The 24,933-nt window shown below is 32.4% G+C and overlaps 4 protein-coding genes across 8 annotated transcripts; 2 read left to right on the top strand and 2 right to left on the bottom strand.

Moving 5' to 3' along the window:
- Nucleotides 1-1,204: 1,204 nt before the first annotated feature.
- Nucleotides 1,205-4,544, bottom strand: LOC105121936 (carboxy-terminal domain RNA polymerase II polypeptide A small phosphatase 1-like). Of its 3 annotated transcripts, none has more exons than XM_011020809.1 (6): nucleotides 3,889-4,544; nucleotides 3,340-3,465; nucleotides 3,121-3,241; nucleotides 2,954-3,035; nucleotides 1,779-1,932; nucleotides 1,205-1,679 (listed from the first exon to the last, which is right to left on the bottom strand). In XM_011020809.1, the coding sequence occupies exons 1-6, from the start codon at nucleotides 4,240-4,242 to the stop codon at nucleotides 1,545-1,547; spliced, it is 972 nt and encodes a 323-aa protein (XP_011019111.1). In that variant the 5' UTR covers nucleotides 4,243-4,544; the 3' UTR covers nucleotides 1,205-1,544. The 3 variants fall into 3 exon arrangements, with proteins under 3 accessions (XP_011019111.1, XP_011019110.1, XP_011019112.1); XM_011020808.1 differs by having other exon boundaries at nucleotides 3,121-3,244; nucleotides 3,889-4,543; XM_011020810.1 differs by lacking the exon at nucleotides 3,340-3,465.
- Nucleotides 4,545-5,626: 1,082 nt separating this feature from the next.
- On the top strand, nucleotides 5,627-8,399 carry LOC105121935 (PHD finger protein ALFIN-LIKE 1-like). The gene is made up of 5 exons (XM_011020806.1): nucleotides 5,627-5,893; nucleotides 6,008-6,040; nucleotides 6,525-6,747; nucleotides 7,483-7,603; nucleotides 7,959-8,399. Exons 1-5 carry the CDS (start codon nucleotides 5,803-5,805, stop codon nucleotides 8,205-8,207), a joined length of 717 nt encoding a protein of 238 aa, XP_011019108.1. The 5' UTR covers nucleotides 5,627-5,802; the 3' UTR covers nucleotides 8,208-8,399.
- Nucleotides 8,400-8,860: 461 nt separating this feature from the next.
- Nucleotides 8,861-11,263, top strand: LOC105121933 (protein PHR1-LIKE 1-like). Of its 3 annotated transcripts, none has more exons than XM_011020803.1 (6): nucleotides 8,861-9,418; nucleotides 9,675-9,751; nucleotides 10,123-10,159; nucleotides 10,239-10,296; nucleotides 10,393-10,462; nucleotides 10,591-11,263. In XM_011020803.1, exons 1-6 carry the CDS (start codon nucleotides 9,313-9,315, stop codon nucleotides 11,014-11,016), a joined length of 774 nt encoding a protein of 257 aa, XP_011019105.1. In that variant the 5' UTR covers nucleotides 8,861-9,312; the 3' UTR covers nucleotides 11,017-11,263. The 3 variants fall into 3 exon arrangements, with proteins under 3 accessions (XP_011019105.1, XP_011019107.1, XP_011019106.1); XM_011020805.1 differs by having other exon boundaries at nucleotides 9,326-9,589; XM_011020804.1 differs by having other exon boundaries at nucleotides 9,336-9,418; nucleotides 9,503-9,751.
- Nucleotides 11,264-22,071: 10,808 nt separating this feature from the next.
- On the bottom strand, nucleotides 22,072-24,720 carry LOC105121932 (leucoanthocyanidin dioxygenase-like). The gene is made up of 3 exons (XM_011020802.1): nucleotides 23,937-24,720; nucleotides 22,753-23,086; nucleotides 22,072-22,629 (listed from the first exon to the last, which is right to left on the bottom strand). Exons 1-3 carry the CDS (start codon nucleotides 24,440-24,442, stop codon nucleotides 22,384-22,386), a joined length of 1,086 nt encoding a protein of 361 aa, XP_011019104.1. The 5' UTR covers nucleotides 24,443-24,720; the 3' UTR covers nucleotides 22,072-22,383.
- Between the last annotated feature and the right edge of the window lie 213 nt (nucleotides 24,721-24,933).

Raw genomic sequence — 24,933 nt, 5'->3', positions numbered from 1 at the left:
TAGGTGAGAACCCAATGATTGCCTATGGAGTTTGCGTGTTATGTCATTGTACGTATTGGTTGATTAAACAAAACGGCATCAGACCAAATTTTGGTCAAGTTAAAATCGTTTTTCCAGGCAAGGGGCGTTCCTGGGGAGGATAGTCTTGCATGCACATTAATTAATAATATAGAAATTATTGGATGGCTGGAATTGCTATTATGCTGCCTGCATGTTATGGAAACTGGTCGTCAAGCTCGAATCTTTCTGAAATTCAATTGAGAAAATGGTTTATTTAAGCTAATGTCTAAAGATGTGCAAATATTCTAGGTCTCACCTCCCTTCTCGCTTTCTACAGCTTCCTTGGTTTCATGTTCCGCAACTCTGATGACACCCATCAATGAAATATAGTAATCAATTAAGGAGGAAGAATCTTCCTCCATTGTTGTGCCAAGGCGAGTCAGGGTCATTCTACAGGTTGGAATGCCCCAGCGCTCCATGATTTTGTCCTTCAATTCGGCCACTGTGGTTGTCTCTCTCACTTTCATTGCCTTCCAATCATTACTTGGAAGCCCAACAGCAATGTCGAACTCTGGATTTCCAGATAAGGGACTAACATCAAGATGAATGGTTGCCTCTCCTCTGTATCGACATTCTTCGAGTGTGCGATAATCCTCCAAGTCTTCAAGATTATGGCCACCCCTAAGAGTTAGCCTGTTCCTATTCAAATTCGTTAGCTCAGTAATCTTCTGCTTCACCTCACCTATGGTGCTCAGAGGAAACATTTCAAAAGTAAGTTTTACCTTCGCTCCAACAATCGTGCTCGTTATTGTGGCCATGATAAAATTATATTATATTTCTCTTTATGCTTAGCTACTTGCTGTATATTGGCAGTCCGGTACATATAGCTAGGTTTATAAATACATGCTTGAGGGAACTAGATGGCGAAGCGCATGCTCCGATCATTGCTGTTACATTTGAGGATTATGAGAATCTCATGCCTCCTCACATCACATAATATTTGCTTCGATTTATAACCTCACTCTTTTCTTGTGATTCTATATATAGCCCAGCTAGCGAGCTTTCAAAAAAATAAAAAGAAAGCCACCAAACGTATATTAAGGACAGTGACTGCTTGGGAACGTGGTTTCAAACGCGTTTCCCAGAAAATTGATTTTTTTATTTTACTTAAAATTAACCAATCATAAATAATAAGGATTAAGTGGCGGAAAAAACAGAGGAAAGAATCATAAATAACCATTCCACAATGTTTATACAAGGGAAGAGTCAACTAATCCGCAACAAAAAGCAATTTCCAAAACCTTCAAAATCATTAACGCTACTAACTATGCCTAATTACAAAAGAATCTGAGCTTGCTCAATCATGGAAAGCCTGCTTCGTAACTTACTTTCAGAAATTCACCATTGCAGGTTCCTCAAAAGAACATAATTCCCTTCACCAGCACCTGTTCATGACAACAATAATATACATGGAATGACAATTTATCAATGCAAAACGCTACCACGGAGATGTGTTTGCGCAGGTGCACACAGCTTATTCATTCTCACACTGTCAAAGCAGAAGCAGGAATGCCATGCATTTGAAACCATTCCGGCATGCGGAACCTCTCGTAAAGAACAGGCCTAACATCCTTCTGTAGGGATAGGTTTTTGAGGAGTGGAAGGAGGACGTCCAAAAGCTGCACAAGCCAAATGGCAGAAACAAACAGAAATGAAGTATATAAGATTCTTTGGCATTAAACAAAAGTAAAATTCCTAAATGCACTGGGAATTCCTACCTGCTCATCATATGGCAATCTAGCAGAGAATGGAACACATGGTATTCCATTCAATGGTTGTAGCAAGAAACTAAATGGGTTGTTGTCAACAATCACAACTCGTGAGAGATCTTTTGATAAACAAGACAGATCCTTCACATGTTCTCTATATTCCCTGTGATTTACAAAATGTTAAAGATTGTCAGCGTTTGCAAGCAAGATCCTCAATCTATATTCATTTCAGAATCCAATAAAATGACAACAACTTGTGGTTTATTCCAGTTTTCCAGATAAGCAACAATTTCCCACATGGCTTCCAAGTCTGGAAGGAGTTATGCAAGTGGTAAACAATGATATGTGAACTAGAATTAGCTTTTCCAGTAAAGCTATTTCTAAAATGAATGCTCTAATCAAATCTTCTCACTGGCAACATAGACCCTATAAACCATTACACATGAAATTATTCAAAAAGAAAAAGGGGAACAATTATGCCAGATGAGATGAGAGGTAGCACTCACAAAACATTCCAAAGGCATTTCTGACCTAGCTATCTAGCCTTCCTACTCTTTGATATATACTCATGCCAGTTCTAAATCAATCAAACAAGTTAAAATACCAAAATATCAAATATATATCGCCTCAGTAACATGAATAATATTGTGCACAAACTAGTTAAAATTAGTACAGTCACTTGATGCCATACCAATAGCATAATAATAGCCTAAATTAGGGATCAAACCCCACTCACACTCCAGAAGGGAATGATTGCTTAGTATGGTTGCTTGACACCGTACCCCATGTGTAGTCCAAGGTTCAATGAGGTTCTCAATAAACCAAAGATGAAAGAGGACAAACTGGCTATAACCAAACCCACTCATTCTAAGTTAAATTTCTCTTCACTGAGTTTGAAGATGGAACCTATGTGACGTTACAAGGACTGACCTCGCAATCTAACCCTATCTGTTAAGAACACTTTGTTCTGCCACTTAACCCTAATAAAGAAAGTAAGTTTGCTAACAATATCAAAAGGGTGATGCCACACCCCACATTGTGTAGCCCAAGGTTCAATGAGCGTCTCAATAAACCAACAAAGTAACAGCACAAAATGGTTATAAACACCCATCTGTTACAGTATTTTTGCATCAGACAGGATATTCTATAAACAAAGAGCATTGGCAATAAACAAGGGCACTTACGTGCTAACAGTTGAAGGTCGATAAAGACGTTGACTAAATCGGTTCTCCACATCTATTCTGTCAAAGAGCGGTCTGGCGTAACCTGTATGAAATCTAAACATGATAAATAAGAGGAAAAATGAAAAGAATAACTGGAAGATCAATAAAACTAACAGAACAACATCTACCTTCAAGACCAGCAGTAAACAAAATCAGATCTGCAAATTCACCAATCTGTTTCAAGAACTCTTTCAAACCAGGTCTTTCAAACACTGTCACATAATTAATCCTTGGTTTTCCTTCAACATCCTTCAATCCAGTAAGATGATGTTAATATGTAGCTAGGATACTGATAAAAATCAAAGTATAAGGTCTCTATATATATATTGAGAAAGAGATAGAGAGACCTCTGAAGAGAAACATTCCAACTCAAAACACTTCACCCCTGCTTCTACAGCTTGGGTGCGAATAATGGCTGGCAAGCTAGAAGCCTCATATGCACAAATAAGAGTTTCATCCAAGTCAAGCACCACCTACATTTGCAGAATAAACTGCATTTATACAACTTTTTATTAAAAAAATTAAACTATCATAATTTAGGCCAGTGGCAGATTTCCTTTCTACCACAACAAAACTTATACTAAAACAACCACTATCACTTCATGCGACACAAAAGCTCCCAAATTCAATCCATAACAGTTACGTATCTAACAGCATGAATTTGTTATTCATCATTTATTACTACATTTCCCCAAACTGTCATTCATTTTCTCCTGTCTACTAAAACCAAACTAACCTAAATGAAAAAAAATGTATAATAAAAAACCTAGCTAGCCACTTTCAAAACACAGAAAAACAGTTCCAATAACCACTAAAAACACCCTACAAAAAAATTAAAAATTTAAACAAAACCCATAAAAATAATAATAATGGAAACAGTAAAAGAGAGCACGTACAGTGAGTTTCTCAATGAGGCAATCATCAGAAGCACCTAAATCACAGACATAACCAGGAAGACAACTGCTATCATGGGCTGTGTCTGTGATCTTGTTCGACGTGGTTTCTTGCAAGGGAATCTCAACAACAGGCAATGGCTTGAAAGAAGAAGAAGAAGAAGAAAGAAGAGGAAATGTGAAACCAATATAAGAAAGTAAAAATTGAGCCATAGAAGGAGTCCCTCTTAATATCTGTAAGAACAACTTCATTACAAACCCTAACCAATTCATCATCCCTTTCCATACTTCGTTCACTGATCTAGACACACACACTTCTCCTCCTTGTTTCCCTCCTCCTCCTCCTATTTCCTCCATAATTGCCAATCCACAATTTTCTCGTTCTGATTTTGTCTTAAAAAGTCAGAAAAATAATTTAAAGACGCTGGCCGAGACTATGTTGTCTTTCTAATTTATGGGCGTGTCGTTTGGAAGATAGTTTCTGTCGGTTGGGAAATGGAGGGATGGTGGTGTCGGCGGCGTCAGTGGGGGTGGAGTATGGTGGGCTAGAGACGACTTTTCGGCTTTCGTTGCCTGGACTAGAAGTTCGGTTAAGGCGGAGAGGAGAGCCTTTAGATAAATTGAATTGAATCAGGGCATTTTCAAGAACAAGTTTTAACTTTCAATTTTTTTTAAAGAAAAAAGAAAAAAGAAAAAAGAAAAGAAAAGCTTAACTCATTATTTTGTTAACTATATTAGTCCCCCACTTTCTAATTTGATTTCAAATGGATTCAGATGATTTAAAATTTAAAATTTTTTATTTTATTTTATTTTATTTGGGTGATTTAAAAAGGATATTGTGTTGTTTTCAAAGAGACAATAAAAAGATGATTTAGTAGTAACGAGATGTTGCACGCGCTGTTCAGAAAGTGTTACTACTATTTATACGTTGATGTATGAGTTGGAAACATGAGTTATTTTTTTATATATATTTAATTAAGTATCAATTATCTCTCATATGATATGATAATAATAATAAAAAAACCATTGTAAGAGGATATTCCTTTGAATTTAAGCTGTACTGTGTTTTATTTTTATATTTAATAAAATGTTAAATTGCCTCTCAACTAATCTATTGATAGCAAAATTATGAAAATACAAAAATGTTTCTTGAGGCTAGTTTTAATTTTTTTTTTAAATGATATTTTGATTGGTTTTTTAAAATTTAAAAAAATTATTTGTTTCTAATCAATTTAGTAGTAACTAATAGATACTGTGAAAAAAATTTAATGCTTCCAATAATCAATTTTAAGCTTTTTAGGTGGAGGAGTAAAATTATAAAAATATTATTCCGATTAACGGTATTTTTACTCATGATCTATAGAGTTTTATCATTGAAGTTGAAGGCTGGAATAGCTTGAAATTTCATTGGGCATTAGAAAATGAAGGATTAAGATCTAAATTTTCTTACAAGAAATTGAAGAAGAACATAACTGATGGAATCATGAAAAAACCAGTGTGGGAAGAGCAAAATTTGAAACTCTGTCGCTCAACTGCTCAAGCGCAAATGGCCTAAAACCAGGTGGTAGATATTTGCAATTTTGAAGTTAAAGACACCATCAAGTTATAAAGTCAATAACAATAGCAGATGCTCACTAATTTGGTTTATTTAATTTACTAAAGCAAATATTAACGCAACACGTGGGAAGCCAAACAGTAAAACAGAGCGCGCCAATAGCAAAATAACCTTAATTGCGTCAAACGAACTCCCTCTGCCTATTTTCTCCTTTGGTTTCGCTTTTCACGTTTACATGTGTTGTCTTTGTATCATCCTCCCTTCCAACCCCTCTTACCGTACAACAATCTCTATAATTTCTTAAAATTATCCAATAAATAAATAATATATATATATTTTTAGATCTTTGTAGTTAATTGTCCATGGAAATGACTTCAAGCCCACGAACCGTAGAGGAGATCTTCAAAGATTTCAGTGCTAGAAGAGCTGCTGTCGTCCGTGCTTTAACTTATGGTAATTTTATTTTTAGTTCGTTCTGTTTTTTCTTTCCTTTCCTTTCCTTTAAATCTCGAATCTTTTTATAAATATGATCGTGGGTTTTTTTACGTTTGCTTTTATTGTTTTCAGATGTGGATGGTTTTTATGGACTCTGTGATCCAGGTAATGTGTAGTGGTGTAAATGTAGATTTGAATTATTATTGATTTGTTTTTCTTGTGGAATCTTGGTTCTAGTTTAGGGTGAAATTTAGAGAAATTGTTTGGTTCTCGAGAAACTATCTGGTGGAGTGATTTGAAGTTTTGCACGTGATCTTCGCTGCTGTATTTTTTAGGATTAGTGGGTTTTATTTCAGAAATTGTGGTAGATTTTATGTAAATTTAAGCTTTGAAAGTGGAAATTGAGGCATCACTGTTGAAACTTCTATGTTTTGTTGACTCTGTAAACAGAAAATTGCAATTAAAATGGATATTAAAAACTGGAAGAAGAGAATTTGAAATAACTAGTACTTGTAAATTGGTAATGTTTTTATTTATGGAGAAACAAGAATTGTAAGATTTGCATTTTGTTGTTACTCTGCTTTTCCTCTGATTTCTCAAGGAATATTAGCTTTACTCTCTCTCTCATTTTGTTTTTTTTTGGTGTTAGATAAGGAGAATTTGTGCCTCTATGGACATCCAAATGAAACATGGGAAGTAACCCTTCCAGCAGAGGAAGTTCCACCGGAGCTTCCTGAACCTGCCCTTGGAATTAATTTTGCTAGAGATGGAATGAACAGAAAAGACTGGCTTTCACTGGTTGCCGTGCATAGTGATTCATGGTTGCTTTCTGTGGCTTTCTATCTTGGTGCCCGTCTTAATCGGAATGAAAGGTAATTTAGTGCACAATTGCAGGGACATGTGGTATTCTCATTCTAGTACATTTTTCTTTTGTTTTTCGCTCTCCAATTTTGATGTGATTAAAATGTTGATGAAGTTAGGGAAGTTAACCTTGGGAAAATTTACATCAGATTTGTTGGATGATTAAATAGATGGTACCACCATGTCCCACCAATCAATGACCCGATCATCTTTCTTAATTGCCTTCCAGTTTGTGAGATTTAGAATCATGGTAGCGTTATCAATTGGTTTGCTTGAACAAGATTTATTACATATATTGGATCTTCTTGATAATATCCTCATTTTTTAACATTTATCCCTTTACAAAGGACACTTTATGAAATTGTTTATTATTTTTTAGCACCTTATAAAATCTTGTTATAAAGGATTCCAGAAATTTCAAAAAATCCTTGACAGAAAGTAATGTCAAGATATGCTTTCAATTGAATACATGGCAGCATGCAGTGGTAGTATAATTATTCTTCTTGGCAAATTATGATTTGTTTGAATTGGTCAGGACTGGATAGGCCACCACAGATAATATAAAAACTTTAAAAGACCAACCATCTATTTTGGCATGCAATATTTGTCTTGCAGACCTGAAACATGATCATTTTCAATTTGCATATTGGGATGTTTTCAGGTTTATTTTTATTGTGTTGTTCAGTTTTTCAGTGTGATGTTATGTTGAGCATGGTTTTAGAAACTAAAGTACATTTTATTGACAGGAAAAGGCTGTTCAGCCTGATCAATGATCTGCCTACTGTCTTTGAAGTTGTAACAGAAAGGAAGCCTGTGAAAGAAAAGCCTAGTGTAGATAGTGGAAGCAAATCTCGAGGCAGCATAAAGGTGATTAATCAAAAATTGATTTAGACTGTCTCTATTTTCTGATAATCTCAAACCTGATCAATAGCTCTTCATTCTTATTTTTCTCTCTGCTTGTTAATTGTTACAACTAAATACTAATCTGGTGTAGAACTATATCATGCATCACCCTAGCGACCGATGGTGCCATCAATTTTGGTATTCTATTGATATACTGCTTTAGTGATGCATAGATGCAGTTATTCAGTAAGCAACAGCAAGCCTAATTTCCAAATGTATACACTTTCTACTTGTCCTCAACCTTTCATGGATGTACTGGTTTGGACTATTAAATGCATATTATTGCTGGAACCACTGACTGGGTTCCTCCTCTCTGTAGAGATCAAGTGATGGACAAACGAAAAGCAACCCTAAGCTTACAGAAGATAGTTTTGAGGAGGAAGAAGATGAACATACTCAAACTCTATGTGGGAGCTGTGGTGGAAATTACAACTCCGATGAATTCTGGATTGGCTGTGATGTCTGCGAGAGGTGGTACCATGGAAAGTGTGTGAAGATAACTCCTGCTAAGGCTGAGAGTATTAAGCAATACAAGTGTCCATCTTGTATGAAGAGGAGCCGGCCATAGTCAGTGTCGTTGCGGTGGCAGACAAAGTAGAGAACATTATCCTTATGCAATGTGAAAGTTAAAATACTTGTTTATAACAGATGCCTCCAACTGTTTAGTTTGCCTTCTTCCCAACTGAACCCTTTGCTTGAATAGCAGGTTATGTAATCTGATCTCTTATTTTATGTTAAATGCATGAATAATATTAAACTATAGATGACTTGCTTTGCAGGAGTCTGCTTGTCTGCCTGGTGATCTAAACTTATTATGCCATCTCAAGGAGTGGCATCCATTTTCCTTTTATTAATTAGTTATCCTAATTATAGAAAATGATTTTTAACAGGTAAGAGTGGAACATAATATTGTGCTATTGGCATCCATTTTGCTTGATGCATGACTGAGACCAGTTATGGAAATGTGGCCTCGAGATACGCTGCTGTTGATGATCCCATGATGAGCTGTGGCAACCAAACATCTTTAAGGGATCCTTTCCTGGCCCAGCTCGCTAACACGCTAGCTAGGATCCGAAATGTCCCGAATAGTCACTGAGCTAGGTCCAATCTGAACCTAAAAGCGTGGCCAGTCCAGGACACTAGAGGATCTCGATTGCCTTGGCAAGACTGGACTAGAAAGTCCATTTGACTGCGCCTTCGCTACAGAATGCCCTCTGGACTAGAAAGTCCATTTGACTGCGCCTAATGCCTGGTTTTTCTCCCAGGTGATAATCAGGGTTGACTGAGGTCGAATAGTGCAGAAAAAAACAAAAGGGACAGACAGAACATATGCTTATCATGAGCTGTACAGTTTTTGGACTTTGAGCAATACCCTTGAATCTCCTTGCCATAGATGACAGAAAAGTTGAAAAACCCTTTTGAGTTTGGAGTTATCCAGACTCCTACTCTTAAAAGTTTGGTTTATCCTCGACAAAAGACATCATCTGGCATCTTCTTTAATCAAATTATATCTTAGTTCTCATCGAGCCAATCATCTTCTCCCTGTCTACATAACTGTTCTTTTCTTGCTCTCTTGTTTTAATAACCCTCCTTATAAGGGAGAAGACGTAGTCCATGCATCATTACTTGTACGGTGGCATTGACAGTGTGTAATCACCTTAATTATTCCAACAATGGGTTCAAGTCGCTCCGATGTATCCAACAAAGAAAGATTGCGCTGGACGCAAGAACTGCACGATCGGTTCGAGGAGGCTGTTAATCAACTTGGTGGTCCTGATAGTGCGTTCTTGGTTAATCAGTGAACATTCATTAATGATATTTAATAAGCCACTAATTAATACTGTGAACCTTTTCTTTTGAAAGATTTTCAGTGATCAAAACTACATAGAAGCTCACCCTGCTAATTAAGCTTTGACCAAATTAATTTCTTATCAATACACTGCAATTCCAGTGATGTTTCTCCTGTTTACTGAGGTTTGTAAGATGTCTTGTTATTTATGTGATCACTCATGTTTATATCTGTAACGATTCGCAGGAGCAACACCAAAGGGTGTCTTGAGGGCTATGGGCATCTCTGGGTTGACTATCTATCATGTCAAGAGCCATTTGCAGGTATTTATCTGTTTCTTCCTCTAGGTAGTTTGCACTCCTGCATGGAACTATACAACCCATTAAGATTTTATGTCTCCAACCTGGATTCTTACTGTCGTCAATTCAGATTTCGACCGCAACATGCATAGCTGCACTCTTGTATTTTATCCTGACAATTGAAGGATAAATACTAATTAAAATACATTCACTCATGATCATTGATACTATAGAGTTTTTTTTTTCTTTTGTATATAATATGTTTCTTCCTTGTTTTCCTTTCAAACTGAAATCTCTGTCCATGAGATAGTAAAAAGTGTGATTAATAACATCCAGGGCTTCTGTTAATCAGTCTTTAATATTCTCTGATCTCCCTCTCTTCTTCTTTTCTTCAGAAATACAGAATATCGAAGTTTATCCCAGAAACCAACAGTAAGTCTGGAGTACCATAAATTTGCAGTACTTGTAATATTGCTTTTGTGTATGCTAATTTTTCGGTATCTTCCTTCAGGAGGGAAGTATGAAAGGAGAAATATTTCAGAAATGTTGCCAAATTTCAGTGCGACATCGTGAGTTAATTACTAATTAATTAAGTAGTTTCATCTCCTTCAACCTGTTCATGAACTTGTGTTCTAATCTAAGTACTGGTTGCAAAATTCTTGCAGTGGAGCTCAGCTCAATGAAGCATTACTGATGCAAATGGAGGTTCAAAAGCGACTGAGCGATCAACTTGAGGTAGCAACATAATTTTCTTCATGCAGATTTATTTGCTCAAGAGTGAAAAATGAAACTGTGTTTTGCAATTGTAAATAAACGCAGTGCATATGTTTGTTGATTTCTTTTTTGTTTGTGCAACTCCGAAGGTTCAAAAGAGCTTGAAGATTAAGATTGAAGCCCAAGGGAGATTCCTTGAGAGAATCGTGGAGGAAAACAGAAACCGAAGTGCGTCCATTAATCCAATCCCAATACATAGCAAGACTTTCTCTCCAGTGTCACAGCCGTCTCTTTGTGATGAATCAGAATCAAATGCTAAAGAATTTGAAACTGATTCGGAGGGTGAGAAAGCTGAAATACAGCCCGAAGAATACCTTCAAGCTCCTAAGAGATTGAGGACAGAAAACCACGCTTTACCTTCGCGGTATCAACTCCAACCTCTCAATCCTGATCCTTACAATCAAAACATGGTTCTTCAAAGAGATGCAAAATTTTCATATCCATCTCACGATGCCAACTTCCCATGGAACATCTTGGCCACCTGTCCATCATCTCTAGTGCCCAGTTTTTTCTAAAGTTAATAACATGTTGTATTGTTGTGGTTGCATGAAATAAAAGGAATGGAAGCACCATTAATTAACCATCGGATGATTTCACTGTTATTCAGAAAACTTCAGTGGATATCTTACTTTGAAGATTAAGAAGGCAACCAATACATTTCTGGTGATGATATATAGCTGTGTAGAAATAAGAACATCCACATATATAGCATTTAGTGGATGCCTGTTTGATTATATATGAAAGGCGATCTATCTTTTGCCCTGTTTTTTTTTTCTTTTTCTTGGTTTGTTGAGCGAATGCATTTGTTTAGTACTCGTGTTCTTGCCATATTTTTTTTAGAGTATAACTATATTCATTTTATTTTTTTTTTTTTTTATATAAATTTTAAATTTTTAATAGATATTAACCGAGCTAAACCACTATTTATTATAATAATCTCAAATATAACTAATTTACTAACTTGGTGTTTTCTTGATTCATTTGGTCTAGCAATCCGATTCCGAGATATTTGATCCAATATTACAGGATGGTCTATTTAAAAGAAAACAAAGTTAAAAAATTATTTATATTTTTTTTCAAATGAATTAGATGTATTAGACCATTATCATGCACAAAGTTAAAAAATTATTTATATTTTTTTTTCAAATGAATTAGATGTAATAGACCATTAATAAGTCAGGTTAGTATATTGGCGGTGCTCCACAATGGATTAATATTAATTTTTTTTAAATATAAAAAATATTAAAAGTATAGATAATATTTAAACGTTTGAGGTCTAATAACCATATTAGAGTCATCTGCTTTTGTTTTGATACCATACCTAAAATGTCTGGGTCTGGCTGCTATGTTAAGCCCAAATATGGTTGTCAAGTTCAAATAACTTGAGCCTAATATAATTTGATAAATATATCTAGTTTGATAAAAAAAATAAAAATAAAAATGTATTTTAAATGTCAAGAGAAAAAAAACAAAAAAAATACTAATAATCAATAACCGGTGATAATCTAGTCATTATTTGTTCATACGCATCACATCATGTAGTGAGATAGGGAATGATCAAATTTAGCTATTGAAAAGAATAAGACACATCTCTTTAATAGTGTGGGCCCACTTTTTTTCTAAGGAAGAAAAAAATAAATTATTTTTTATTAGATGATAAAAAATTAAAAATTAGACTATTATTACAATTCATAGTAAAAAATCTCTAAATTTACAATGCTTTTCCAACTTTTATTATAATAAAAGGAAACTAATCTTGGAAATATTCATAGTCATGTGATTTAGTTTAAAAACCTAGTAATTCAAGGCCAAAATCAAGCGAAGTTTATAGTTCGATAACCTAAAAAGTTTGACACACTCGATCAAAACTAATTTATTCAAGTAACCCGACCATGACTCACTGCAAACCCAATTACTCAAAAAACAGAAAAAGTTTGGCCTTTTGACTGTTTATTATACCTTGGGCAATCTAGTGCCTAGTAACTTATCAGTGGACTATTAACTCGATAATTTAGGTTAAATTTGACAACTGTAATGATAATAATCTAGCATTTTGTATTAGTGAAACATGATACGTTAATTAATTATAAAATTCCGGTTTGGATTTTATCAATAGATAAAAGATGAGAAACTTTATACTACTCGATAAATAATTATCAATACTTATATAATTAATCAATTTTAAAGAAAAATAAATACGAAGATAAAAAAGAAAATCATATCTAATATTTTTATAAAGGTTCAAAATTTTTTTTTTAATTATTTTTTTTCCTTCTCCTTTTATTTATCTAATATTACATAAATAAACATTGGTTCTTTTAAGGTTTCATGATTCATAACATGTTGCGGGTCATGATACTAAAAAAAGAGACCCATCACCATGGAAAGAGCGTGGAAGCCTCATCCGATAATCCTACTTGGCTGCTATTTATTATTTGGGCTAGACTAGGTTTTATTTATTTTTGTATTTAAAAAAATATTATTTTTTAATTTTAAATTAATATTTTTTAGTGTTTTTTAATTATTTTGATAAGTTTATATCAAAAATAATTTTTAAAAATTAAAAAAAATATTATTTTAATATATTTTTAAATAAAAAATATTTTAAAAAATAACTAACAGCTAATCCCAACTAATCCAGAGTAATTAACATGAATGTATTTAGGTTGTCTATTCTAGACTTGGTCACCCATGTTACTAGTCAATATTAATCAATATATTGGTTGGATTATTGGATATTAAGATAAGATTTCTTGTTGACAAATATATAAACTAAACAAAAGAGAGATAAACAAACAGAGAAGTTCTTGGCCTTCCCACCACTTGTTAAATGCATGAATATAATTAATGTGACAAGTTAGTTTGAGAATGAAGATTTTTCCTTCAAACTTCAAATAAACGTGCCTTCTATATATATATATATATATAGAAGGCACGTTTATTTGAAGTTTGATAAACACATCACAGTTTGTTAGGTACGTAGTTTTATTTACATTATATATATTTCATTGTTTTTTTTTATAATTGATTTTGAATCTAAATGATAATATAAAGAATAGACTTATTTAACTGAACCAAAATTGCAGAAGAGATTTTTTTTTTATCAAAAAGATAATAGCATATTAGTAATTAAATACATATATAACTGCTTGGTACAAGTTAAAGCATTCCACTCATGCAACACAGATAATACAGTAATTAATTAAATACAACAAAAAAAACATATACAAAGCTAATGTTGTTATATATAATAACCGGGTTATATATATGCACAGTGAACTTGTATAAAATATGAAATAGCATGCAGGAAGTTTATGTCTTTATTGTTGACCTTATTATAAAATTGGTAAATACAAACAAAATAAATACAAATTATAGTGAGCTTTACGACAAAATAGTCTCTAGATATATCCATCATTAAATATTGATAAAAATATTCTTTTATTATATATCAAGAGAATTATAGTGAAAAAAATGTAAAAAAAAGTTAAAATGTATAATAATATGTTATTTATATAAATAAAATGATCGATAAAATTAACCTGTCGATAAAATCTATCTGTAATGCTCTCATTAATATTTAATTTATGACCTGGTAAATGACCTCCTCTCTTTCTTCATTTCTTTTTTTTCTTCATCATCCCAATTTTTTTTCTTCCTTTTTCTTCATTATCCCAACTTTGTAACAAACAACATACCTTTTATTTTAGCATAAATCAATCTATCATCATGAATTTGACCAACCTAACACTTAATCTATTAATATCCATGTTCTAGTTTTAATTTTATTGAGGATTTCTCACATCAACTAAGCAAAACTATCTATTGTTTATTTGAACTTAATTTTAAAATGTTAATTTTTATTGCATATTTTTGTAGTATATATATTTTGTTTGGGTGTTTACTTGTCTTATAACCTTTTTTCCATAGAAATTTGGTGGATGAATGTTTGATTTGTATCTGTTAGGGTTTGTTTGAGATCTTGAAAAATTGTATTTGTTTATAAATTGATGAAATTTATTTCAAAATTGTGACTTAGGTGTTTTGTAATGAAATAAATAATGACTTATTTAATGGTTTAGTTTTACATTGTATTAATTTTATTCTTGAGTTGAAAATTCCAGTAAATATATAGAAGTTTGAATTTGTGTAAATGATTGATAATGAATTAAGAATATTATTAAAACAGATTGAATAAGTTTCAGTTAAACTAATGTTAGCTAATGTATTTAGTTTCCATAATTAATTCATACATGTTATCATTAATATTCTATATAGATTTTATATAAGAAATGGATGATCATTCATGGATGTATCGAGATTCACCTGAAAAGTTGTATAGGATGAATTATTGTAATGAGATTGAAGGTTTTATTAATTATGCACTATCTAATCTAAGAAATATTAGTGAATGTGGTATTAGATGTGTTCAAACTATACACAAGGAGAAACTTCCGCTTTCACAAAGATTAGTCACTTCTTTAGAAATTATAGAGGAGGAGGAAGAAGAAGACAATTCTAATTAATGAGCGTAATACAAATGTGTAATGAAATTAATTATAATGTCATATTTCTAAATGAAATTAACTTCAATATAATGATAATGACATGAATTTATTATTACATTACAAGAAAATATTTATTTCTTATGATTTTATTATTATACACATAATTAATATTATTTTGTTGTGTGTGCTGCTATGATTTTAAGTATTTGTAGGATGGATAGATATCAAATACAAATACAATCTAACCATAAAAAATATTTTATACCAATGGAATTACCCATGGATCGTAAAATACCAACAGATATACTAATAGATTGAGTTCATTTATATATTCTAGAGAGTTTTGAAACTATTCATTTTTCAATGACACTATTCATTTTGTTCTTTACATATAATTTCACTAATAGATTATGTTTGTTGGTATATTTTAGAGAGTTTTGAAATTATTCACTTCTCAATAAGACTTTTCACTATATTCATTATATATAAGATTATAGATGAATTAAGTCTGTTGGTATTTTCCCGAGAGCCTTGGAACTGCGCACTTTTTAATGGCACTATTAATTGTTGATTATTATAGATAGAATAACCGACAAATTAAAAAGTTATCGGTGATATTTTATGGGGTTTTTAAATTTTTTGATTAAATTAAAAATTTCAACTAATTATTATAAATGGAAACACTGATGAAAATGTTAAAAATATTAATATTTAATTATTTTTCAGTAAAATTATTGGTAAAAAAAACCTAAATTAAAAGACCAAAATCTCTAATTTTATAATAGACATGCATTTCTTCTTCTTTTTCTTCTCCTCCTTTTATCTTCTATAAAAACCAAAAACATCTCCTTTTCTTTCACTTCTCTCTCTTCTTTTCTCATCCTCTATTTCTTTTCTTTCTTTTTCTTCTCTTCTATGCATGGCAGTTATGTCATTCTTTATTTCTTTCCTTATTTTTACCTTATTTTGGTTAATTAACATCTCTCTTTTCTTATTTTTCTTATTTGTTGTTTTTTTCTCTTCTCAACTTTAATCACAACATAATTAAGGTAAGAGTTTTCTTTTTTCTTTATTTTTTTTGTATTACTTTTTTTTTAAATTTTTTTTTCTATTCTTAATAATTGTTGGAATGTTATTGTTGGAGGTTTTTTTTTCATGTGAAAACAATTTTGTTGTATTTAGATGATGTATTAAAACAAGACGCTCTTCTAAGAGCATGAAAAAATGGTTTAAAACTTGCTTGTCATTTTCTAGCTTATTCTTTCAATCATATCTAAAATTTTTAAAGATAAAATTTGTTAAAAAAACTCAAATATAGAACAACTACAGTTGAGCTATAAAAATCAATTTTGGATGCCAAAACTCATTCATGCTTCATGAAACTTCCAAAGATTTTTTTACGTGCTTGTATTAACAACTACCCTCGTCGATACTTATTAGTCATGTAATTGACTATACTTAAGTTTAGGTTACTTGTCCTTATCAATTACAAGTTAAAGTTATAAATTTAGATTTTTTTATAGGATATACAATATCATATTATTATGATAATAATTGTATATATTAAAAAAATTAAAGAAAAGAAGCTTTGCTATTTATAAAGTAAAATTCTAGTTAAAAAGCAAATATTCAATAATTAGGTTTTCTCTACAATAAATATATATTAATAATATTTTTAAATAATCTAAAGAAGACCAAAATAAAATGTTCACTAGCAATTCTTTAAATGACCGAAATTCCCAACAATTGCTCAACTTGGTATAGTAAAATAGAATGTTCATACATGTATTGTAATAATATTCTATATTTTTCATTTTTTTAAAATCAATATTTGAATAAATTAAATAAAATCAACTAGTTTGTGGCAATCAAATTTAAATTAATGTGTATTTGTTTGTAAATAAAATTTAGGTAGTCTCTTGTATAGAGAAGGTGCTGCTATTTTTTTTTTATAAATAAGAATGATTACAGTATTTTAATCCTTTAATTTGTGTAGATGCCTAGGAGAAAGTTAATAATACATCGTATGGACATGATCGCTGCTAGTTCTTGTAACAACACTTTTAACGATTATGAATAGGCACCCGAGTCACAAACATCCACTCTCGATGCAAGCTCGTTGAGTGCTATTCTACCACGCTGGGGGGGTCCTTTTAGAGTAGGATCCATTTACTAGGAAGTACCATGCCTAGTGAAAGCCCAACCACTCAATGTAAGTTTGTTTTCCTTTTATACACTACTATAAAATAAAAAAACAAGTTAATAATTCTTAAAAAAATAATTTTACTCAAAGAATGCAATTTCAGATTTACAAATATTGAGGCTTCTTGAACCATAACATTGTGATAAAGTCATCGATGAGAGTGTTATTGTTTTAATGGAGTTAGGTTTTCAAATATTCTGAATAGAATCCTATGATTGATGCATGTTTTAGAAGGTTTAAGGTCTGTATTAACTTAAACATTATTTTATTATGTTAATTTGGTTAGGTTATCAATATTAGTAAAATTATTTTTTTGCAAATTTGAACAATAAGGAAAATGTTTACTAGGATAGAGTTGACAATCCTATTGTCAAGAGGGTTTGAAAGAATCATGCTGCAACTAGGTAAGATTGAAATCAAGATAATTTTTTTTAATCCAAATGTTAATTTTTTTTTATTTATTAATAGAATTTTTTTTTTACCCTATATGTTCTGTGACTTTTGATACAAGATGCAAATGAAAGCAAAATAATATGAAAAAAAGAAGCTTTTTGGCTGAAAGGATGTTATGGTTTGGAAAGATTTCAGGCCTTTATGTATCTTAAAGGTTGTATGGACAAAATATATTCAACATGTGATGTCAGAGCATTTTGTGTGACGGTTACAATCTAGTGCAAAGAATCAAAACTGGCAGATTCACAATTCCATTGCGACACACACCGACGGATCCATTCTGTTCATTTTGCATGTGAAATGAATAGTAAGATTCTATTTTTATTAAATCTATTTTTAATTATTTTTTATATGATAATGTTTAACTAACAATAATTTTTTCTTATGAGCTACAGTTCTTGGATGCGAACTAAGACCGATAAAGCTTTTTGTAGAAATACATATGCAGGATGATGATCGTTACTAAAGTGTACAATAGCTTATGGATACTCGAGCTCATCACTTTGTGGTATATTGGACTTAAACAATTTCTTTTCTTAAGTTTTTTTTTTGAATTTTCTAACCTATTTTTTAGGATATATGTAGCACCTAGTTAAATGAGAGATACATGGATAATCCTTAAACCCATCAAGAATTTGATTTGGATTTATAATTGAAGGCAAGATCATCCAGTGAACCTGATAAAAACTAAGTGTAAGGTATCTCAGATACTACAATTGAAAGCTTGCACATGACCTAAAGTGTTTCAATCGTTGGATGCTCGTAATTGGTTCTAAGCACCCAAACTTCAGAGTTAGAGTTGATTTTAAACCTATAAGTTAAAGCTCAGACGATTTATCTTGTTGTTGCGGCAAAACTACTTCATGCTGAAACAACCAAGCTCCACCAATTGTATATAGAGTGAAATCACAGATAGGGGGTACATGTTCTTCCTCTTATTGGCCTTATGAACTTAGCAAAGACTTGCCTTCTCCTTCTTCTTCAGCCCTTTTATTCTAAATTAATAGAGTTTCAACTTATAAATTTTTAAATTTGTAATAAATATTTTATTTTTATATTAATTTAATTTCTTTTAATTATTTTCTACTTCTATTTAATAGATATTTTTTAAAAAAATATTTTTAAACCATTACTGATGGTTTTACCAATGGATTAAATTTGTTGGTATATTCCAGAGAGTTGGAAAGGAGTTACTGCAAATGCCAATATGTCACTGTTTAATCATCGATGATTTCATTCCCTCGATAATATTAAAAAATCATCGATGAAATTACATATAGTATTTTTATCAATGATATGTCATATTTATCGATGGAAATTAAAGTAGGTTTTTTTTTTATTTGGCATGCTTTTGCTATTTGTAAATCCATCGATAATTTCTTTATTGACGAACTCATTTACAGACTATAAATCATCGACGATAAGGTTTTGATAAAGTATTTACATTTAAGAACCTGTCATTAAATGTTATGCTAATGGATTGAGTATATAAATATCAATATTCCATTGGGAAATTGAAGAACCCCGGTAGTGGGAGTTGCTTATGGTATGATCCATTGTCAGGTGGCTTGGAGGGCATAGAAAGGGAATTAAGCTTATGTTGAAGAGGCTATCATTGAGAGGTCTTACCTTTCATGCAGAGACTTGCTTCCGGGGAGAAAACTTCCCTAATAAGTCAAAAGTGATAATTATGGTTGGAAATCATGTGAAAAGAAAAAAGAAGAAGTGATGCTTGATGAAAAGATAGGCAAAGTTACCAAAGGTAAAAAAGAAGAAAAAAGGTGTTCCTTTATGTTCTTAAGATTTTACATTGAAAAAGCTTGAATTTAAAAGAAGTTAAACATTGATGATTAAAGATGAAAAATTTATGTGCTTTAATGGAATATCTTGTTTGAAATATCTTTTTTCAGAATGCTCTATTTTCTTTGGTTTGAACATTTTCTTTTACTCTTTTTTACCTCACCTTAACCTCAGCCCTATTACAACTGAAAAATAAGATCTTTTGATTCATGTATTGTTTATAATATGTTAGTAATGAAGAAGAGATTGAAAGAGCATGCTTATGTTAGAACATATTCATTGATTGAATTTGAGAGATTTAAATATATAAGCCCTAAATACATGAGTGTTGGAGTGCATATCAATGAGAGGACCTTTCACTTTGGTATGACATAGATTTCATTTAAATCTTAGCGATTAATTGAGTTTTGAAGTTTGCATGTAAATAAATTCATGAAAATTTATGCTCTTTATCCTTTTTGATTGTGTTTTTGTTTATAATGCATATATTAATAAATTCATGAAAATTTATGCTCTTTATCCTTTTTGATTGTGTTCTTGTTTATAATGCATATATTCTTGGATATTGATGGGAGATTAATCATAGTGATTTGATTTGATTTAACTTTAATTTAGTTTTATCTATCCTTTCTTGAGGACGAGTAAGAGTTAAGTGTGGGGGTATTTGATGCAACCATATTATTCGATAGTTTCATCCACATTTAACTAGTGTTTTGCCTATGTTTTATATATAAAATGCCTTCATATTCTTTGTTTTATGTTTTGAAGGCACTTTTGGATGAAAAATGTAAAAAGGAGTAAATTAGAGGTGATTGACAGATTTGACCTTTAGTTGATATTTTGTGCAGAGCGTGAGCTCTAGAGGTCGAAATAAAGTGATTTCAGTGGCATTAAAAATCTAACATTCATAAATTTTTGGACATCTAAGGTAAGAAAATAAAATAAGGAAGAGCATGGAAATTCTAGCCTTTAAAATCAAATCTCGTAATCTACTCGTGTTGACCTTCGACCATTCAATATTTGGAGCTACAAAAGTCCAATTGATGCAAACTTAATTTTTTTGGATTCCTGACTCAAAGGCCTATAAACACTCTAAATTTAAATAAAAAATGATGTCATATGAGGGATATATGATTTTTCAAAGGTGACAACTAAATTCTGCTAGCAAATAGGTCTTGTGAAGAAATGAGTACAAATTACATTTTGAAGCATCTAAACTGATATCTCAGTTTTTGCTTCAACAATTTAGCTCTTCTAAGTCAAAGCTTGAAGATTTTATGCAAATCTATTTCTTCTTTTTTAGGAAAATAATTATTAAAGTATTTAAATGTAAACTGTCTGCTTAAAGGAGGACTATTTTGTAAAATAAAGACTACAGTTTCCTGAGATATAAAAAGAATGAGACAAGAGAAGGGGGGCATCCAGCTAAGAAGAGAAAAACGCCCTCCTCCTCTAAGAAACTCGAAATTGCATTCTTCCTTCTTTTTGATTAGTTATTCAACAAACATACAAGGCTAAACACTTTTTTTTGGTTGCAAAGACACGAAAACTTTCAGATTTCAAGAACTGTGAGATATATTTTACCTTTTCTTTTTAGTTTATATGATGAATATGTTTGTTCTCTTTTGCTTATTTTTCATATGATTGTTTATTTTAATTTCTAAAGTGAACTTTAAGTTATTATTGTAGATAATTTATTGCTAAGTTTGATATCAAAACTAGAGTTGTGGTATGAACTTGTGAAGCAACTGAGTTTAACAGTTATGGTGGATCTACGTTATTAATCTTAGGGAGAATATTCAATCAAATCAAATATAGATTGTAGACAATTATGTTTTCTTGATTAATCAACTTATCTAGTTCTAAAGGCTGCCACTGAATTAAATTACTAGTGCGGACATTGTGGTTGTTTGATGGTTAGGGTTAGTTATTTGGTGAATCCGTTAACTGACCAATGTTAATAAGAGATAAATATTCAAAATATAAATTGATATTTTATTTCCATGATTAGTTCTGATTTTGGTAGGTAGATGTGTGCTTGCGATCAAGATTTGTTATCTCGATAATTTTTTAATTTTATTTAATTTTGCTTGATAGTTTTCTAATTTTTTTTGCTTTAGCCTAAATAACATCCAAACCCTTCAAATTGCATATCATTTATTATAAAAATCTGACTTAATCTTTTTTATGGAATTGAACCTTTATTTACTCTATACTATCTTGTGTGTTGTATTTAAAGTTAGGATAATTAATGTATGTGACTACAACATTAGATGATGTAATCTTTACATTTTAGATGACATCACTACCCGAAGATATCACCATGGAAACTTGGTGCCCATCTCTTATCATTCAAGTAAATATTGTAGTATTAGTGAAGAAACGTGGAAACAGTAGCACCCACGTGACAGAAACATAGTCAAAGAGAAGTCATGGAAAGTGGACGGAAATATGTGATTTTTTTTTTTTAAGTGGACAATTAAAAATTTAGTCAATGAAGATGAAAACTCCTCTTCAAAAAGCAGAGCAAGATATGCACAGAATATTATGGTTGCGTTTTGTTTTCTAAAAACCAAGCAAGAGAACATGTGTGTTCCAACTTCACGTTCTGGTCAAAGAAGAGTTCCTTCAACATTCAAATAATTGGTTTTTGCTTAACTATTTGGTACGAGCAAATAGACAATAACTTAATTCCACCTTCTTATGCAGCAATGAAAAGGAATTCCATTATATTTGATGACACGGAGGCAATATTGACTTGAAAACAAAAGCAAGCTGTAAATTGCTGTACCACGTGATTCAAATTTGCCCCGCTCTTTGTTCCCTGGAACTCATGCTTATTATTATTAGACATTTATTTTAGATGATGACGGGACCAAGGAGGGACACTGTCATCGATTCAACATTCACTGCATGGCCTAGGATATTTTTAAGGATTCAACCTGTTCCTTGCCGCAGGGACCCTTTGTCCTGACGTGAAGTCTGTATTCATCAAATGTCATCGGTGGGTAGAGAGCTGGCCGGTCATCGGACACAAGCTCCTTGGATGGTTCAATGAGCAAGTCGCTCTTCGGGTTATAGAAAAGTGCAAGAGAGACTCTATCACTATTAGAATTCACAATAACCCTGTGCTCCACACTCTCATAGATGGCGTTGCTCAGTACCTACATATAGAGGCATTAATAAGATGAATAATTTGCCATCAGTACCATTGATAATATGACTGTAAAAGTTAAATGAAAGTAGTCTTCAAGATAAAGAAGATTGATCGATAGAGATACATATACCTGGATTTGATCCCCTATGTTGACAATGAAGGCATTTGGGATCGGCTTAACAGTGAGCCAGCTGCCCTTCCTACAGACTTGTAGGCCAGCCACGTTTTCATCAGGCAGGAGAAGGGTCATTCCACCAGGGTCAGAGTGTGGGGAGAGACCTAGTGTAAGGTCTGGCTGGGGACACTTGGGGTAATAGTTCACCCTCAAGCACGCCCCAACGTTTTCTTCTCCACCAAAAGCGTTTAGGAGGGAGTCCTCTTCCAGGCCAAGGTTCATGGAGAATACCTTCATCAACTTTCCACAAAGTCTAACCACTTCACTGCCATACTCAGCTACCAATTCCCTACAATCAAGATGATCAAATGGTAAACTTAATTACGTCTTAATCAGCAGTTTTTTAAATTAATTAGTGTCATCAAATCTGTGTATATTAATTCATTTTCAATATGACTCAATTAATTTTTTTATCCCTTGATTTTTATTAAGATACAAATAATTGAAATATAGGAAATAAACCTCCTCTCTTTCCTTACCCTTTCAAATTTGTGATACGTATTCAAATATTATTTCTTTTCTTACTCTGTTAATTAGATAATTTTTAATTGGTCTCCAAAAGCATCTTTCCTTTTTTTCAAAAAGATGGACGATAAAAAAAGAAAGAAGAGGAGTTGATGCCATCCAACACATTTGCATGGACGGTCAACTAAGTAATTATGTATTCATGATATCCTCATGTAAAGGATGGTACTATTGGCTGTACTTGTGAAGCAATTCTTTGGGAAAACATCCTGCTGCCAAACCTCCTTTTCTTCTACAGTTCTGCAACCTAATTGGATACAATCCTTCTGATATTCTCTCATGGTCGTTTCAACAATATGATCCCTTCTGTTTCATACTTCAAAGCATTAAATTGAGATGGGGAAAAAAGGGTTCAAGAATCAAATTAACTAATGCACACTGTCAGCTGATGAAAGTGCTAATAACCTGTCTTACTGTGCCTTCTTTGCTAGGCTAATTTGGAAGGTAGCAAGGAAAGAAAGTGCCAGCAGCCAATAAAAGAAATAAAATAAAATAAAATCCAGTACTATTGATTAAATTGAAGAAAACTCGTATATATAACCGACCAAGGAGAAATAGCCAAATACTGAAGGAATACTAGCAACACGCGGCCGGTAAAGAAGGTGCACGCATACCTGCAAGAAGCTGGGGTTGCAGGCCACTTGTTTTGGTTTCTGAGAGAAACAGGCATATAATTAAGGAAGAAATAATCACTCCAATCAAGAATTGCCCCCTTCTCCACCCCTAACCGACTACCATACCCCTCATACGTAGCAGGAATGTTAGCATACTCCTGCTTCACTTCTACAGGCAAGTTGAAGAACTCTCGCCAAACCTCACGAGTCCTCTTCATCAGTTCATGGCTAACACCATGGTTCACTACTTGAAAGAACCCCCATTCATGGCAAGCACTGTAGATATCACGGAGGGCCTCGTCACGGAGGCGTTGGTCGTCAGAGAAAACGTTTTGGAAATCAATAGCAGGAATGTTTACCTCTTGAGGTGGTGAAAAGTTATTTTTTGATAAGGGTCTTTGAGATGGTGGCTTAATAAAACGCTCTGGGATTGCCCGGATACCACTTGCCGCTAAAGATTGGACTCTAACCACAGGTTCAGGCCAACTCTGCAAGCAGTTCATCATTTTTTATATTTTGTTTTGGGCTAATGGAAGAAAGGAAGAGATAAAGATGGGAATTTAATTTCTAGTGTTCTTCTTGCTGCTGTTGGTGTGGTGGGTGAAGGTGACGCTAATTTGATTGACGAAAAGCATTAAAAAGAACGTGTAAATTATGGGGATACGAGAGACGCAGTGAGATAGAAGTAGTTGTGCGGTGGTAGTGTGTGAGTACTGAAGTGGGGATTTAGTGACCTATATATAAGAGATCGGAGTGCTGGACTCATTAATTTTGGCGCCGTGATGAACTTGATTTGTTCATTACCAGCCATAAAGTTTCAGACAATTTGATCATCTCTCTTTTCTATTTAACATGTAGTGCGTGCTTGTAAGTCTATTCAAATACTATTCTTTGTATTAAATTATATCATTTTCTGAGCTACATTGAGAGATTTGCAACACTAAACGAGTGTTTATTAATATTTGTTTTGAGAAGAAAGATAAATATATAAAAAAGA

The sequence above is a fragment of the Populus euphratica genome, unplaced genomic scaffold, assembly GCF_000495115.2.
Source record: "Populus euphratica unplaced genomic scaffold, PopEup_1.0 scaffold46.1, whole genome shotgun sequence".
Classification (NCBI taxonomy): Eukaryota; Viridiplantae; Streptophyta; class Magnoliopsida; order Malpighiales; family Salicaceae; genus Populus; species Populus euphratica.
The sequence above is the reverse complement of the archived record's forward strand: the minus strand, read 5'-3'. Positions and strand labels throughout refer to the sequence as shown.

What these genes read in the sequence shown, in the direction of transcription:
- LOC105121933 (XM_011020803.1), top strand. Translation starts at nt 9,313, where the DNA reads ATGGGTTCAAGTCGCTCCGATGTATCCAACAAAGAAAGATTGCGCTGG. An exon ending in TCAACTTGGTGGTCCTGATA is followed by an intron (nt 9,419 to 9,674) that starts GTGCGTTCTTGG and finishes AACGATTCGCAG; the next exon opens with GAGCAACACCAAAGGGTGTC. An exon ending in CCAAATTTCAGTGCGACATC is followed by an intron (nt 10,297 to 10,392) that starts GTGAGTTAATTA and finishes AAATTCTTGCAG; the next exon opens with TGGAGCTCAGCTCAATGAAG.
- LOC105121935 (XM_011020806.1), top strand. Translation starts at nt 5,803, where the DNA reads ATGGAAATGACTTCAAGCCCACGAACCGTAGAGGAGATCTTCAAAGAT. An exon ending in CGTCCGTGCTTTAACTTATG is followed by an intron (nt 5,894 to 6,007) that starts GTAATTTTATTT and finishes TATTGTTTTCAG; the next exon opens with ATGTGGATGGTTTTTATGGA. An exon ending in AATCTCGAGGCAGCATAAAG is followed by an intron (nt 7,604 to 7,958) that starts GTGATTAATCAA and finishes TCCTCTCTGTAG; the next exon opens with AGATCAAGTGATGGACAAAC.
- LOC105121932 (XM_011020802.1), bottom strand. Translation starts at nt 24,442, where the DNA reads ATGATGAACTGCTTGCAGAGTTGGCCTGAACCTGTGGTTAGAGTCCAA. An exon ending in GCAACCCCAGCTTCTTGCAG is followed by an intron (nt 23,087 to 23,936) that starts GTATGCGTGCAC and finishes TCTTGATTGTAG; the next exon opens with GGAATTGGTAGCTGAGTATG. An exon ending in ACATAGGGGATCAAATCCAG is followed by an intron (nt 22,630 to 22,752) that starts GTATATGTATCT and finishes CTCTATATGTAG; the next exon opens with GTACTGAGCAACGCCATCTA.
- LOC105121936 (XM_011020808.1), bottom strand. Translation starts at nt 4,242, where the DNA reads ATGGAGGAAATAGGAGGAGGAGGAGGGAAACAAGGAGGAGAAGTGTGT. An exon ending in TGGAATGTTTCTCTTCAGAG is followed by an intron (nt 3,245 to 3,339) that starts GTCTCTCTATCT and finishes CTTACTGGATTG; the next exon opens with AAGGATGTTGAAGGAAAACC. An exon ending in GATTGCCATATGATGAGCAG is followed by an intron (nt 1,680 to 1,778) that starts GTAGGAATTCCC and finishes TGGCTTGTGCAG; the next exon opens with CTTTTGGACGTCCTCCTTCC.